At 48.6% G+C, this 16,699-nt stretch overlaps 1 protein-coding gene across 1 annotated transcript in view; it reads left to right on the top strand.

The window, feature by feature from the left end:
• Window positions 1-16,699, top strand: part of HYDIN (HYDIN axonemal central pair apparatus protein) — a 146,978-nt gene that overhangs the window by 67,812 nt on the left and 62,467 nt on the right. The window contains 6 exon segments of the mRNA XM_050903888.1: window positions 5,713-5,755; window positions 5,758-5,950; window positions 8,311-8,566; window positions 10,505-10,648; window positions 12,381-12,524; window positions 13,382-13,695. Of these exon segments, the coding sequence (XP_050759845.1) occupies window positions 5,713-5,755; window positions 5,758-5,950; window positions 8,311-8,566; window positions 10,505-10,648; window positions 12,381-12,524; window positions 13,382-13,695 (1,094 nt within the window).

Genomic DNA, 16,699 nt, shown 5'->3' with positions numbered 1-16,699 from the left:
TGAACATCTCTGCCACCAGAAGGAAATAAATAAAAACCCTCCAAAGCTGGGCATTGAGAATGGGGCTTTTCTGGGTTTGAAGAGGAGCGCAGGGACTTCCTACCTTAGTCCTCTGTTGGCTTATCCCTGCTTGCCAGGGTATCTGCAGGTCTGTGACCCTTGGGAGCAGTGTGTCATCCCGTGCTCATCCACTGAATCCTGCGTCTGGCTGATGTACTTTTCCTTGTTGGGTTGCTTTCCCAGCTGCCAGGCAGCCCTGTTAGAGAATCCTCTGGATCCAGCAAGGGGAGGATTTGCCTTTTTCTTGGGTAGAAAAGACTGGAGGAATAGATCAACGTGAAGGGGCTGTTGCAGCTTAGCTGGGGGCTGCTGCGACCTGCTGAAAAGGGTGGCTGTTTCTCCTCCTTGCTGCTGCTGTCATCCGCTTTTCCTGTTTCCCGAAGCGTCTGACTTTTGCCATATTGACAAGGGTACAAGAGGTGTATTGATTAATGGAAGTGTTTGCTCTCCCTGCAGAAAGGCAGAGAGGAAAAAGCATCTTTCTTCGATCATTGCCTACTTGTTCTTTGTCACTCTGTCTTCTCAGGGATCTTTTATTCGGCTACTAAGAATGACATCTCGGCATCACAGAAGGCAGCTGCCTGTCGTGCCTGTGTGATCAGGAAAGAGAAGACAGGCCTAGGGTGTAATTTTTGTTGATCAGTGGCAGCTTTCTTCTGCCTACATAACCACCATGCTGGGTCTGTTAGGTGCTGCCGCAGGGGAGGCAAACGGTGGTTTCCTGGTGCCTTGTGATGAGGGAGGAGAGAGAAAACCTTTCTTGGGATTTCCTCTTCTCGTGACAGCCCTAATTTGGGGTCCTGTCTCCTTTGACCTGATCCTTGACCTCCCTAATCCAGAGCCCTGTGCTCCTGATAGAGCTTGCTGCCTCCTGGTTTCCAGCAGCGGTCGTACAGCCAGATGTGTTGTCTTCTTCAGGAGAGTGCCTGGTGCGTAGATCCCCTTCCACCTTCCCAGGGATGAGCTGCTGTCAGATTCAACTGGAGCTGACATTGCAGAAGAGACCAAGTTTTGTTTATTTAAAAAAAAAAAAAATAGAAGCTGTAACTGTTTGTCTTCTCACTGGGATTCACTGGAGAAAAGTCAACCTGATTTTCAGGCAGCGTATAAAGGCTCTTGGTCAAACACGGTGTAAGCAAGGGGAGAGCACGCAGTTCCCATTCCCATACTCGCTTCTCTCCTCATTAGTGCAGGATTTGTTTCATTTACTGATTTCATTGCTGCTTATCTCAAGCTTTTGACGACATTTCCTTTATTAAAGAAACGGCCATATGGAGAGACAGCAAAACATGGAGATAAACTTAAAAACAGTGCCGATGCAGGGATGCTGCTTTAGCGATTCTGTTTCTTGTTCTGCCTGATGGGCTATTTTGTTGTTATCTGAGTGAATTGTGCAGGCTGCGGGGAGGGAAGGCTTTGAAGAGCATGTCGGCATTGTTCGTAGCTCTTTCCAACTGCTCTCGCTGAAGTCGGAGCAGACTTGAATTGGCAAGAGGGTGGTTTTTAAACCTACTGTAAATTACTTTTTTTCACCCCCAAGCATCTGAGTAATTAGCCAGCCCGTCAGTGTTTGCTCGTAGCGAGACACAGGCAGACAGCGCCGTGCCCTTCAAATGATATCCGCAATGCTATTTAGAAATGAGTGTTAAATTAACTTTCCAGGGGATGGGCAGCACTGGCCCTGAATACGTGGTCTCCTCCAAGGTGAGCAGAACTTTTTGGAAGATAAGATGCATAGGCTTAACTCTTTCCAGAGCTGTCCCACCAGAGCCTCATGGTGCTCTGAAAGCTCACCTTTAGACTTAAACCATTGGTTTGGATTTTTAAAGGCCGTGTTCTGCTACTACAGCAGTACTGGTTTGCCGATTTCTACCCAGTTTGGTCTTGCCAGACCTGGAGGGAACCATTCGTTGAAGCCAACCATGCCTGGAAACACACAGCATCAGTCATGAACAGGGGTCGTGGCCAGGAGCATCCAGCCTCGTGCTGGTGACCGGTTGTACCACAACCTGAGGAAGGTGGAAGGTTGTGTCCCTCCCAGTGTCACACAGGCTTCGGTCCAGCAGGCTTAGATCCAGGGCATGTGCCTCTTAAAAAGGGGAGCAGAGGTTCGGAGGAGACCTTGGAAAAGGTGCCTGAAACCTGGCCACAGGGAAGAGTTTGGTTTTTATCATGTCGGGTATCTTCTATCTACTTGCTGTATTTCAGCAATCAAAGAAATTGTTATTCTGCTCGTCTAGGGAAACTAAACTTGTCGTATTGTGCTGCACCCGTTGGCCAACTGAATTAAAGAAGGGTAGAAGTCTTCAAGGCAATTATGTTCCTACAAGCAAGAGTGACTCAGCGGAGTGCTTTTCCCAAAGGAAAAGCAGGAGGAGTTTGGTTATTAAATGTTGTGCTTGGCAGCAGCCGGCCAAGCTGTGCCCGTGTCCTGGCTGGAGAAAGCCGATGTGCAGAGTGGTGGCACTGGTCTCCCCAGCCCAGCAGGGAGGGCAGATGGGGATCTAGAGGGGTGAGCTATGGACAGGGGACACAAATGGAGATGACCTTCGTTAGCTCACTCAGCAGTCTGCTATTAGCTGAACCAAGCGTGACAAATTAGGCTCTGTTGTCAGTGGCAGTGAGTGCCACACTTTAATTTTTTTTTTTTTTAATTTTTTTAGAGGCTCTGCCTTTTGATTTCATAAAACATCCCCTTGATGGTGCTCAGGGGCAGAGGCTAAACCAAAGTGGTCCCCGTGCTTTTGCCAAGGAGATGCTGGTGCTGAGGTGCCAGGAGGAGGCTGGTTGTCGGTGGAAGCATCTAGCCAGCCTCACGCTCTGATCTCCACCTCCCGCTGGGGCTCAGGATGCTTTTGGGCTGTCTTCTGCCACTGGCAGTTTGCGCGGATAAAGAGTAGCTTTGAAATGAAGAACGTGAGGTCCCCCACCTCAGGACTGCTAAAACATCTGGGACAAGGCTCTGCGCGCAACTGATGTAGGACGGGGTTTTATTTCCCCTTCGTGTGCAACCTGTGCGAGGAGCGATGGGTCAGCCTGACACGGTGTGAATGCTTTCTTGCTCAGAGCTCTGGCTTGGTAAAGTAGAGCTGCATTTTGACTGTTGAGTTCTGCTTCCTTGTTCACTCGTGCCAGGCCAGATTGACCAGCTCGCTTTAATTAACTAGCTGTAAGTAGCTTCAAGAGAACTGAGTGTGATGGCTCCTCAGTCATCCCTTAGGGCAGCCAGCCATCTCTCAGATGGACGCTGGTGTCCATTATAACCAAATTTTGGCAGCTGTTATTCACAGTGGAAGTCTGTCCTGGGAGAAGCTAATGGTCTCAGCATTGAATTTCTTGATGAAGTGATTGATCCCCACCCTTGCCTAGCACTCAGGGACTCTGATGTCCCATCGTACAAGCTCCTACAGGGACAAAAATAGCCACCGTCTTTGTCTATCTGGTCCATACAGCTATTGCATCATTTTCCAGAGCATTCAAGGGTAAGCAAGTAGCAGGGATGTTATCAGAAGTTAGATCTTGGTCTTTAAAGTGGGGGGACTTTTTAGCGTGGCTCCAAGAGATTTCTTGTCTCTGAGGGACAGCCTGGATCGGTGTAGGCAGAAGCTGACCTAGAAACCTGAGTGAATCTGGCCCGGCAGAGCCTCTTGGTCCTGGCAGGTCTCCTGTTCAGTGATGCACTGTGCTGCCCCTTGGACCCACCCCAAATGCTAACTGAAAGAATGAGGACACGATGCAAATCACGCTCCTCTGGAGCGGGCTGTTGGCCTGGCAGGGCATGGTGGGTCTGCGCTGGGAAATTCAAAGTCTGGCTCCATCGAGACAGCCTATCATTATTCCTCAGTAATAGTTTCTTGGGTACAATTTACTGCCTGGCTTGTCGCCAAGCTTTGATAAATGAGCTTCGTCAGATAGCAGACTTCCAGATTCACCTCTGGAGCAGAGCTATCAGGTCTCCTTTTCAAGCGAGCTACCCTGTGTCAGCATGAATCAGAGGAAAAGTTGTACATTAATGTCAATGAAAACCTAACACCCACCGGCTCGGTATGAACGTGTTGGCTGGGTAGCCCTTGGCTGATGGCAGCGCGGTGGATGCCTCTGGGGCTAGTGATCAGCTACGCACGGGATGCAGGGACAGCAGAAGAAGGTTGGTGGGACCCTGTGCCAACTACCTTCCTCCATCCCATTCACATCTTGCTTTTTTTTTTAAAGACTTTCTTTTGCAGCTCTAGAGGACAAATTAAATGGAGCTCAGTTTATTAATTTTGCCAGCGCCTGGAATAATTTTGATGCCTTTGGCGTGGTCCGTCCTGGGATGCAGGCATGCAGACCTGACCTGCTCTCCATGCAGGGCACAGTCAGCCTAAGGAGTTATCGTAGCTGGGGCACCTACACACGCTGCTGGGACCCTAAATGCTCAGCAAGTTATCGCTTCCCTGGCCTCCAGCTAGTCTTACCCTTGTTAGCAGAGGTCGTTTTGGGGGGTTTATTTAAAATGCTTCCCATGATGTCAAAGTGCTGCTTGGTTTTCTGATGCTCTTCTCCCTTGGGCTGGCTGGTGTCCTGTTAGTGCTGCCAGCCCGACGGATGGAAACTTGAGCTAACTTCACCTGGATTAAGCACTTGCTTCGATCATGTCAGGCCTCCAAGCACATCCTTGCTTTCTATTAAAAAAAGGAAAAAACCTCTTCTCCTAGAACACTGCAGAGTTTTGGGTGAGTAGTGCCTGTCGTCCCAAACGCAGTGCTGAACTGTGGTGCATGTACCACTAACACCGTGATGGACACTTCGAAGCCGTACATCTACCTCCCAGTGCGTTTCATGCTGGCCAGGGAGCGTTGCATGCATTTCTCCTCTGCAAGCTTGCTCCCTGTGAAGGTGGTTTTAGATGGGCTGGGGGTCCAGCACCTTTATTGCCCCATCTGTAGAGGGAGGTCCATGAGAAACAAGAGGAAGAGAATGCTTGGGAAGCCCGGGCCATGCCTACAGGGCATGTGTCTTGCAGTTTTCTTTCTGCTTATTGCTTTACTGCCCTGCTGTAAACATTTATAGCTGAATTTTCCAAAGCAGAGGGCACTGGGGCACCTTGCTGCAGCTCAATGATCAGTGGGAACCGAGCGCTTCAGTCCTTCAGGGACTGTTTAGCAGCACTGCCTAACTCTTGGGGAAAGAAGACTTTTTGGTGTTGGGGTTTTGATCAACCGGTTTTGCAGAGTTACTCTTCAGGCTCTCGGCAGTATCCCCCAGCCATGCGGCTGCTGCGGTGGGATTTGAGCAGTCCTGGCTTCCTCTGGCCTTGAGTCTTTATGCAAACCCGGCCACCGTTGTTGGGAAGCCAGGAGAGATAAAGTAACTTCCCTTGGTGCGCACTCCAAAAGAGAGACTGGAGGGGGAATAACCTTCTCCTGAGGATGAGCATCCCTTGGGTTGGGCAAAACTGGGTTAATGATGTGAGTCTGTTAAAGGAGGGTAAAATACAGATTGTATAAGCTCCTGCATAGTTGCTCTTTCCAGACACTGTAGCTTAGATTTAGGAAAATTAAGCCTTTATGTGTTTTACCCTCATATCTCTAGTCCTTACTTTTCCAGCACCCCACAAGAGAGCAGGGTCCATGGTTTCCATCCTAAATTGGTGTTTGGCTTGTCTTACAGGCTGGTAAATGCTCGCGCTGGAGGATTGAACCCAGTAAAGGAGTGATCCCCCCGAGACCGAGGTGTCTGTGGCTGTCATAGCAAACTTGGATGACACTGAGAAATTCAAGGACGAGGTGACCCTGTTCATAGAGAACAGCCATACCTACGTCATCCCCGTCCGGGCTGTCGGCATCGGCACCACGATTGTCACCGACAAACCCTTTGCTCCAGAGCTCAACTTGGGACCCCACTTCAGGTATGGTATCTCTCAGCTCCCACTTCTCTGGTGGGCTCAGCAAGGCAGAGTTTTGCTGTAGTCCTTCAGGCTAGTTCTTCTTCAGTGCTCAAGGTCCTCGCTCTGTTCTGCTGAAGCCACAGGGATTCCTTTAGAAACATTTTATGGCCATTTGAAAGTTGTTGGATACCCTCAAAAGCTACTGAAATGGAAACCAGTTGCTAAATTGTCACTGAATTGTCTTCAGTTATAATACGTTTATTTCCTCACTTTATCAAATAAAGATTTGGAGGAAAACAGCAGGTCCTGGAAGCCTCTGGCTGGAAAATCCTACATTGCAAGTATAAACATATTTCCCTTTGCAATAACGTTGCTTGCTTTTCCATTCACTATGGAGTATCATCTCAACAACAACGGAAAACCTTGGCGGTAGCTTGTTAGCAAGTCCTCAACTAAATTAATGGTGCTGTTTTTTTTCCCCTCTGCCCGGGAGTCCTGGAGGAGCAGCAGAATTTGTCTTTGCCCTGTATCATCCCTCAGTTCGCTCATCTTCCCCGGCTCCCCTGCCGAGCTGCTCTTTATTAGACGTAGTCGCTCTTTCCTCGTTTCTCCTGCCTGCTTTCCCTGCCTTCTCCTCCATCAACGCCGCAGCGGCAGCCCGAGGCACGGGCAAACGAGGGTGGCTGCAGGACCAGCTCTGAAAGGGAGAGGAGAAGTTGGCTGAGGTTGGGCGGGATAAATTGAGAGTGTTAATTGAAAGAGCTTAGCTCGAAGGAGGGGATTCACTGATCCTAACGGATGTGTCTGAAGCCGGGTACGTTCTTATAAACAGGAGAAAAATAAGCCTTCTCGAAGTGCTGTTTGCCTTGTGTTGGAGACCTCTTGGGACGAGAAGAATAGTCTTCTTGAGGTGCCTGTTCCTTTCCCTGGCTGCAAAGAGGATCCACAGTGCTCCAATACCTAAGTTTTGAGGTAGAAAGAGCAGGTTAATCCTACCTTAAGCATTTAGGATAGATATGGGGGGTTAAATATGCATCCACAAGCCATCCACATAAGCAGGGACACTGCAGGTGCTTGTCCGGCATGTCCTGTGCTCTGTGCAGCCACAAATTGGCTACACAGTGGAGGGGACATCGTCAATGTGATTCGCATCATTGTGTTCTGCCCCCCTTCACGTCTTTGCCTGCAGGCTCTGTTTGGAGTTGTTGCCGTTGCAGAGCTGCCACCAGGTAGGTGAGCTGAGATGGGACCCAGGTAACATCTCAGATGAGTTGGGCTTTCCCAGAGCCACAAGTTCTGCATCTACCCAGAGCTTCTCCAAGCTTTCATCTGTTGCTGTCCACAACGATAAACCATTTCATACTAAGCTTGTGCACATCTTTTTTTAACAGTCTGTTTCAAAGACTGGTTTGTTCTATACTGTCACTTTTGTGTTTGTCTTTAGCTGCTTGTGGCAGACATGCATTTTATAAGCCACATATTCTGTGCCTTTCAAAAAAACAATAACTGTTCCAGGAACAATTCATTTCCTGGTCGTGCTCAGATTTATAGAAGGTAAAATAATTACTCCAGACTAGCTTGCAGTTAGTGTTTCTTTAAATGAAGGAATCAATTTCCATTTACTATTTATTTTGTTTTATATGTAGCTCTAGTTATTCATCTCTTGTTGCTCCATTCCCTCAGCAACTAGACCTGGTCTTGCTGCCGTGCTCGTATCGGGGAAACTTCTGTTGATCCTATGTTCTCACAGTGCATTTATCTTCCTAAAACACAAAACCAGCTGCGCCGTTTGGGCCAAGGGTGAGATGTTGGGGGTGATGAGGGTTGGATGCTCCCTGAGGGATGGGAGGATGAGGGGGATAACATGGGTGCCAGGGCAGGGGCCCCACCAGCAAGGCAAGTGGTGCCCAGATGAGTCTATATACCCTGCAGCTCCCCGATAGCATCTTCAGAGGAAGCCATCTGAGGCAGCCGCTCCCAAGGGGAAGGTGAAATGGCAGTGAAGCTGTTCCTCCATCTGCGTGCAGCCAGGACAGGCCAGCCTAGTGTCTGATGCAGTGAGACCTGCAGGAAGCACCTTGGAAAAAACACTCCCGAGTATTAAGCACCAAAGGCTGGTGATGCTCTGTCTGCAGCAATGGAGATGATGATCTTCATGAAGCTTTTCCTTGCTGTACGCTAACAGACCAGCTGCTGGATGGTGATGAACTTAGGGGCAACCAAGGTCTGGCTTCTGCTGAAGCTTTGAGCTAGGTCAGCCTTTTTGGAGGTGGTTTTTTTGCTGAGTGTGCAGTCAGGTAATGCCATTGGGGCGCTGAAGGTGGGTGACTGCTGGGAAATAGCAGCTCCCATGACATTTTCCATCTCTGCTTCTCTTTTAGCCTGGATTCCTGCAGTTACCGCTTCAAGATAACAAACAAAGGACGTCGCACCCATCAGCTCTACTGGACGACGGAAGGTTTCACCCCATTTCGCCAGCGTGATCGTCTCCCTGCCGTCAGTAACACCAAGGGCAAAGATTCCTCCCAGAGCCCCAAACCTGCCTGCCCTGTGTTTAAGCTTCGACCACTGAGGATGGAGCTGATGCCGGGCAAGACTATGGAGATGATGCTGGAAGGTTCCTCCAGCACTCCCCAGGTAAAGGTCCCCCACGAGGGCTGAGCCTTCCCCATCCGATCACCTCCACTGGGACTTCTTCCGCAGCCCCTTGACATTTGCCTGAGAAAAAATGAGCAAGTGCTTTCAAGAAACTGTTTTAACGCCGCAAGTTACTATGGCAGCGCCAGTTGCTTTCCTTGCTGGCCACCATCAGTTGCTAAGGTTTTTTCGTGTTTCCATAGCTACCGTAAACCCAACTCACTGATGCCAAAATACGGGCTGAAGGAAATGTTGCTGCTTCAGGGGCAGACAGCAAGTTGCAAGGTGTCGTGTGCTGAGGCAGAAAGGAAGGGCAGAGAAAATAAGTTACACTTAGACGAGGAGCACAGGCAGAAAGCAAATAAAAAAAATGCCAAGTAATATATCTGGGGGAAGCAGGGAGTAAAACAAAAGACTTGTGAAGGGAGGGAGTGTCTGGGAGCAGCATCATTTTTCCTCTGTTAGACAAACATGGGCAAGAAGGCTTGTCTAGCGCTGAGTCCTGGCAGAGAAAAATGAACACAGTGTGTCAGCTCTAATGATCAGAGTGACGTTCATCCACATGGGAAACTGTTCCCAGGGATCATTATAATTGACAGCTTGACTTTTGCCAATATTTCCGTAACAGCTCGCCCCAGTCTCTCACCCAGCCCCGGTGTCCCAAGGGCAGCCAGGTCTTGCAGCACCCTTGGATGGCAGCTCTGACGGGGAGAGTTCAGCAGGGTCGCTGGCTGTTCTCCTCCCTGGACCCTTCTTTCCAGGGGAAATCCAACTCTGCAGAGAAGCTGCCAGCTAACCCTGGTCTGCATTCCCTGGCTCCAGGACCACTGGGCACAGATGTTTAAGCGAATGTGGAATAAATCTGCATTAAGCTCCTGCTGTTATTAGGGTTTTGAAAGGTGTTTTAAAGGGTTGCCTCAGTGGTAGCTTGAGGAAGACTTGATTACTCGCCTAGTTGACTGCGATGGGACTGTCCTGTGCAGTTCTGAGCCCAAAAGTTTTGCTGAAGAGGGGAAAAAGTTACCAGAAAGGAAATAAAGTGATCAGGGTGCTGGTGAGGCTGTCTTGCCTGGAAAGCGAAAGGGCATCTGTCAGCTCAGCTGTGGCTACCTGGCTCCTGCAGTCAAAGCCACGACCCTGGGAGTGGGCTTTCCGCCTTCCTTGGGTCTTGAGAACTTAATACTCTTCAGGTTGGTCAGAAGGCCAACTCCCTGCATTGCACGTGCAACACAGATGATTTTGAAGTCTGTAGGCTCTGAGGAGGAGTTGGGTTGTGGTGTTGTATCAGAGGGAAGAGTGAGAAATGAAGGGAGGAATTTGCGGCAGTGAAACCATGAGAAATCACGAAAAAGTCTTGAATGTAAGAGCATCCAGCTTAAGCAGAGGGTTTTCACGTGAAGTGCAAGACATCTCTTTCCTGGGGAGGTTTCTTTTAAAACCAGCTCTAGGAGGGCACAGTACATCCTAGGAATGAGTGAGCCCCGCTTTACCTGAAGGCAGGCTGGCTATTTGGGTTTTTCCCATGGATCTTTCCCACTAAGCTTCCAAGGGAGGATTTGCTAGCACTGGCCCTTCTATCACCTCTTTCCCTTAATATAGTTATATCTTTTTTTTGGTCAGTTCCTACAGCTTTGTGGAAGCATTATGCTTGGCAATGGGACAAATCAAAGCAATAATCATTTGGGGCAGGGATTATTCCACTTGTAGGCAGCACATGACTCACAAGTGCCTTTTGTGGATATTAGGGCGTAGCATTACGGACGTGTGAGTGCGGAATAAATAGGATGCAGCATAAAAAGAAAAGGGGGCTATTGAGGAGACCAGTGACTGTAACTTTATGGCAGTAATACGGTCCATGGTTGGGCGGCTAGCAAATGCGGTGTGTTTTCTGGACGCCCTGCTAGCACCCGCTGGGTGACGTGTGACTCTTGCACGCAGGTAGTGAAGGAGCGGCTGCTGTGTCACGCCATCGTGGGGAGCAAGGCAGGGAAGGCACAGATAATGCACGTGGATGTCACGTGCGAGTTTGTTGCTCCCGTTCTGCAAGTGTCCTCCAGAGAAATCAGTTTCCGGGTGGAGAAGGTAAGTCTCTTGGATTGCATCCTGGCATTTAATAGTGTGGCTGATGACTGAAAGCCTGCGGGGTGTGTGTGCTTGTGGTCAAAGGAGGAAGTTAAACAGCTTCTCCAAGTCCGTGGTGCTTTGGCTATTGATGTGAGCCGGACCAAGCTTTTGCTATTAACGCTGAGATCACTATTTCACTCCTCTGGGGTTGGGGACAGTCTCACCAGCTCTGTTCTGCTGCTCTTGATGTGGAGACAGAATTGAGCTGCTGAGCCAAGGGCACAGGGTGAGATGTGTAGGACCCACGAGAACAGCGTGGGCTTCGCACAGCCGCCTCCTGTGCTGGGGCTGCGGGTGGGAGAGCAGATCGCTGCGGCTGAGCGATGCCAAACCCCCTCCTCGCCCTTCCTGAGGTGCTTTGTAAAGTAAGTCAGGATGTTTTTAGAGATGGGACTACTGTTTAACTTCACTGAAGTAAAATTGAGATTACAGCTGCTCCGCTGAGGGGGAGATCATGGCAGCTTCTAGAGAGACACCAGTTTCTGTACTCAGTATCAAGGGAGGGTTTTGAGGATCCTCCAAGGCACGGTGATGTCTGAACACTGATCGCATAGGGAAGCTGAGAAAAACTGAAATTCCTGTCAGCTCCTCAGGCTGATGAGGAAAAAACGTCATCTCTTGTCTCTCTTTGCCTTCTCTGCTGTTGGTATGGATGCAAGCTCTTTGCGTTTCCCCAAGCCTCACCTTCTTCAAAGGACCCACAGACGTCCTTCAGCTGCAGTGATGGTAACACCAACGCAAAGCAGGTGACCTTTGGTCTCTGGATCCCGACTCCTGCATCATTTTTCCCTCTCTGGCGAGGTGTCTGAAAAAGAGAAGATATTTCATTATTCGGTTTCTGTGTTTTCAGGTCTCTCCTCTGGTTCCCAGGCTTCCAGAGAAGCACAAAATCCTGTGAGCAGGCAGTTCAGATTTAATTAGAAGCTTTTTAGCTATCCCTGATGTCTGCCTGTGGTCTGCTTGATGCCACACGCTCCAATTTATCGAGTGCTACGACACTGCAGCTGTTTGATATCAAGACATCCAGAACTAGTTTCCCAAACACTGTCTAGTTTATATAAACCATACAGGAAGCCCAGAGCAATGCATAAGCAGGAAAAAATAGCTTAGGCTGAGCTTAGCTTTGAGGCTACAGACACCTTGTCACTGTAGCAGGGGCAGCAGGAGACACGTTGCAACTGAACTGTTGAGGTTTCTAGCTGGCTGTATGAGCATGTAAATGTTCAAAGCTAACCTTAGGCTACTGCAGGCTCTCGGCTACAGGCCAAATCCTGCTTACTTTTCTCCTTTGACTAACATCACTGCTTTTATGAAGCTACCAGAGTCGATAAGGTTGTAAGAAATTACTGTATGTAAGTGAAAATCATCTTGTGCCATTCTGCCCAAGAGAGGAGACAAAACTGGAGACAAACGGTCTGGGTTTGATCTTGTTCAAGTAGCTGCCTCCTCTTGGGGTCCTATTCCCTCATCTGTATGTGAGACTGTTTCCCTGTCCCCTGGGGATGCTGTGGTTTCTAAACATGAAAAGCATCTGATATACTTGGAGAAAAACCTTCTAGAGGGGTAGAAACTAAAAAAAAAGTAAATAGATGTATGCACTTTTGGGGTTGAAAAATTTGAAATGCTTCGGAAGGGGAAGGACATCCATGGCCACTTCACGTTGTTTTTTCCTTGTCTCCTGTTTCTGTAGCAACCCAGTGATGTCCTAACTCTTCAGTACAAGCCTCTTTCTGTAAAAAACATCTCCTCCCTGCCACTCAGTGTTATCCTGGCCTTAGAGCAACCCTTCTTAATCTGCGATGCAGACCGGCAGCCGCTCTCTGCAGATGTTCAGGTGAGCAGGCGTGGACCTTCCTGCTGGTGGAGTTTGGAGAGGGAGGAGAGTGGTGGTACGTTTCTGTTGGGAGGTCCTCTAGCAGAGAAGTTTATTTTGTAGAGTCAGCATTAGACTGGCCTGAAGTAAATCAGATTCGAAACGAGGTGCTGAAGGAAACGAAGTATCATCTGAATTGGGGAAATACATCCTGGCTCTAAGACGGGAGGAGAGGGGAGCAGGCAACTAGGTGTGGGCAAGCCATGTAGTAAAGGTGTCTCTTGGAAGCCATCCCAGCTCTCCAGCAGCCTTTCTCGGATAACCTCAAGAGCAGCTTGCTCTCTTCAAGGGCAACCCTGCTTTCAGGAAGGCTGAGGATGCCTCTCCAGCCTCTGCCTGGCGCCTGCCCCGTTGTCGGTGGAAGATGTTGGACATGGACACTGCTAAACACGTGGTGTTGTAGGCATGGCCACCACTTCTGTGCTGTGCCAGTGACTAGCCCCTGCAAGGGTGAGGCTGCAATGCCATGTCACTTGTGCTGTAAGGATAAAGGAGTTTCTCTAGAGTAAGGGCAAAAGGCCCTGGCCTGCCAGGTGCTGATTTGGCTGTGTATTTAACATATAGCTTTTGTGGGTCCAGAATTCAGTAGAACAATATTTATTTCCCTGTTGTATTGATGCAGAGCACAGAGACGTGAGCCTGAGAGAGTCTCAGACAAGAGCGTTGTGGCGCTTGCAGTCAGGCGCACACTGTGAAGAAAATGAAGGATGAACTGAGAAGCCTGCGTTGGGGTCACACTTTGAACATTTACACGTTTCATGCTGTCAGACCTTGGGACTTCATCACACTGGTGGTTAATACTCTTCATCTCCTTGCAGCCCATGAAGCTGGAGATAGGGGAGGAACTTCATCTCTCCATCAGATTTAACCCTGCTTATGAAGAGGATTTGAGTATCCGGGTAGTAGAGAAGGCTCTGAAGATACAATTTCTTGAGCATCCTCATGAGGAGCAGGTCACCATTCGGGGAGAAGTCTACTTTCCGAATCTTCGTATCCAGACCATGGCCCTGGACTTTGGCTGCATCTTGAATGACACCGAAGATGTGCGTTACATTGAGATGACCAACTGCAGCCCGCTTCTTGTCCAGTACCACTGGTCGTTCCTGATGGACAGCCACACGAACCAGATGAGGTATGTGCACCTTTGTCCTCTCCTTGAAGCCTTTCTTCTTGGTGTCCTGTTTGTACTTTGCAAAGACCAAGGCTGTTTGCCTGGGATCTGACAAATTGCTTTCAGCTTTCCCTTGTGGAAATAACGCCTACCAGCCATGGTCAGGCTGGATGCTCAGGGAATAGGTGATCTCCACCAGTTTGATGCTGGGAAGGAGACAATGTTCTCTGGCCAAGCTGGGACTGTAAGACACTACCAACACTTTTCACATAGCCCATAACCTAGAGTCCTGCTTTATCTCTGGAGCTACAAAGCCATGCTTAGGCGCTGGGGCAAGCAGATATATAAAATGACCTCTTTTCCTTCCCTGCCAACCCTATTTGTTGTCATTTCATGCTAAGAACCTACACAGGCACTGCCACCAGAACGATACGCTGCTGTCCCAGTCTCTTGCTGCTGCTTTGCTGTAGCCCCCATACTGGTTCCCCTGGGAAGGAAAACTGGTGTGGAAAGCTGCTTTCTCAGACCTTTGTGGCTTGAGGCAAACACCATGTTGGTGAAGTGAGTTTTCATCTGTTAAACTGCATGTCGCATTCACAAAATGGCTATTTAGTGTTTTACAGCGAAACGGCAGGTTCTGCTGCGGCTTTAGGTACAGCTGTAGATGTTGGTGGGAGCACTTGTCTGAACGTCGCTGGGAAGCAGGGCCATCGAGCGCCGGTCTCTGGCTTCCAAGCCCAAAAGCAGTCTTGCAGTTGTGCTGGAGCACATCTATAAACACATTTCTAGCAGTTCCTCCCGCTGTGGCCTCTCTACATAGTACAAAAGTCTAGTCTGGGCAGTTTTAATTACAGGAGCAAATGGTTTTTCCATAATGCCCTAGGAAACCGAGCAAAGTTAACCATTGTGCATTGAAGTGCTGCTATTACAAATAATAAGAGATCATCAAGAAACAGTTTTGTTTAGGGATTTGGGATCTGGCTCAGAGGAGATGACCTATTGGGAACTGGGAATTAGCTACGGCTATGAGGAGGGCCTGCGGGAGAAGACCTGGGCACTGGGATAGCCCATTCACAGCTGGGTCTTACCAAGTAACAACAGGTCTTTAGTGTGGCCCTTCTTGATGCACGGCACCTTCAAGAACAGACCCTAAAATGCAGAGGAAAGTCTGGAAAAGCCGGTGGAGGGAGGTGGGCAGGGAAGGAGGAGCAGGGCTGTAAGCTCTGCTTGGAGGCCCCTGTCATCTCCTCGTAAATTAGATTAGAGTTTAATTACAAGCTAAAGGGAAAAATCTAATTTTGATGATAGAACAATGCATACATTTTATAATAACAGGGAAACAAGCACATTACAGCGAAGCCTGTGTGGAATTAATTTCCTCTGGGGCCACTTGTTGGCCAGTTGCCTGTTTATCTTGACTCTTTTTTTTTTTTTTTTTTAGAACCAATTTAGGGTTTTGGAAATGTGAATGCTGAATCAGTTTTCAGCTTTTAATTACCCCATCTCCACCTAAATTGGCTTTGCTGGACCTGAGCCTGCAGGTGCTCGTTCTTCCAGCAGATGCTGAGTCATCCAACTCTGCAGCAGTTGAGGGTCCTGAGCATCTGGCAGGATAGCAGCCTCTGCTCTGAAGGGTTTGGCATAGCCCCTTTGCTGGCTCGTTAGCGCTGTGGACGTTACGACAGCTCCCTTTTCTGCTCTGCATGTTAATTAAGCAGTAATGTACTCTCTCCGGGTCCCTCAGCAGACACCATGTGATTCTCAGTGGCAGAGCTGGAAATGAAGATGGTCTCCAAGCTATTAACACCTCAAATTGCTCATTAAGAGCCCGGCAGAAGGGCAGCATGTCAGATATTATTTCTGGTCCACATTAAGCACTGTTGGTATTCTAAATTATCAGATCAAACTAACTCAGTCTGACATCGAGGGAATCAAACATCAGGTCTCATGAAGGTGAGATCAATAGAATTTAACCATCCATACATCTAACCTTGCTGCAGCCGATCATCAGAGACTCCCAGCATCAGACACACACATTTATTTTGGCCAAGAGAGAAAAATGTTGTTTCTCTGCATGGACAAGACTCTGTGTGCTTAGATCTTTTTTTTTTCCTTCTAACTGTTCAACCCATTTTGTCCTCCTTACTTTTTAGTCACTGCTGCCACTTTGAGCAGAGCGATCATATAAGCAACACAGTCCAACCTTTGCTGTGTGGTTGGACATGCCCAACTCATGCCAACCCATGCCCCTTCTCTGACACTGCTGAGCCATAAATCTTTTGTGGTTACTCTTCTAGATCTACGTGGTTAGAGACAGACTGAGAATAAGCTCTCCTCGCCCCTTGGACCTTTGATAGCTCAAAGCAGAGTTAAGCCTTTGTACCAAGATGTTTTCTGCGGTGTTGGAATGGATCTCCAGAATCACCCAGCAGGAGATAGTAGATCTGGAGTCAAATTCAAACATTTTATCATATTTCTTACCTTAAAGGTTTCTTCTTGAAAGACTGATTTGTCCCCCTTTCTAAGGGCAGTATCCAGCTCCTCAGCTCTGTTTGGGATTCCCATCGAAAGGGAGACATTAAATCCCAAGGATATACAAGGATTTTCTTAGAGACCTGTGACAAAGGCTGCCAAAGGCTCATCCCCAAACTTAGCTATTCTCTGAAGTTTTTATCCTTAATTAAGGATCTGTGCCTCGTCATTTACTTTGAGCATTGCTGTTCCTGCATCACCTCTTTGTCCCCTTCATGCGAGACATGTTCCCTCCCTGGGATAAAGCTAACACACGCCGAGCGGTCTGTGTGCCAGGATGGATCAGCAGGGAGCTCTGCACCTCTGTGGTACGTGTCAAACCTCCTCCGTGTGTTGAGCTGATGTCTCTGGAGAGTGGGAACTTCTTGGCTACAAATCCAGCGTAATGAGTTGCCAGTAGATTCTTTGGGGAAAGGGTTTGTTGAGCTAAACATGTAGAAAATGACTCTCTCCTTTCCATCCCGGATTTTCTTGGCCAATTTGTTTTGAACAA

The sequence above is a fragment of the Gymnogyps californianus genome, chromosome 12 (assembly GCF_018139145.2).
Source record: "Gymnogyps californianus isolate 813 chromosome 12, ASM1813914v2, whole genome shotgun sequence".
In the NCBI taxonomy this organism is placed as follows: Eukaryota; Metazoa; Chordata; class Aves; order Accipitriformes; family Cathartidae; genus Gymnogyps; species Gymnogyps californianus.
This window is presented reverse-complemented; position numbering and strand designations above follow the sequence as displayed.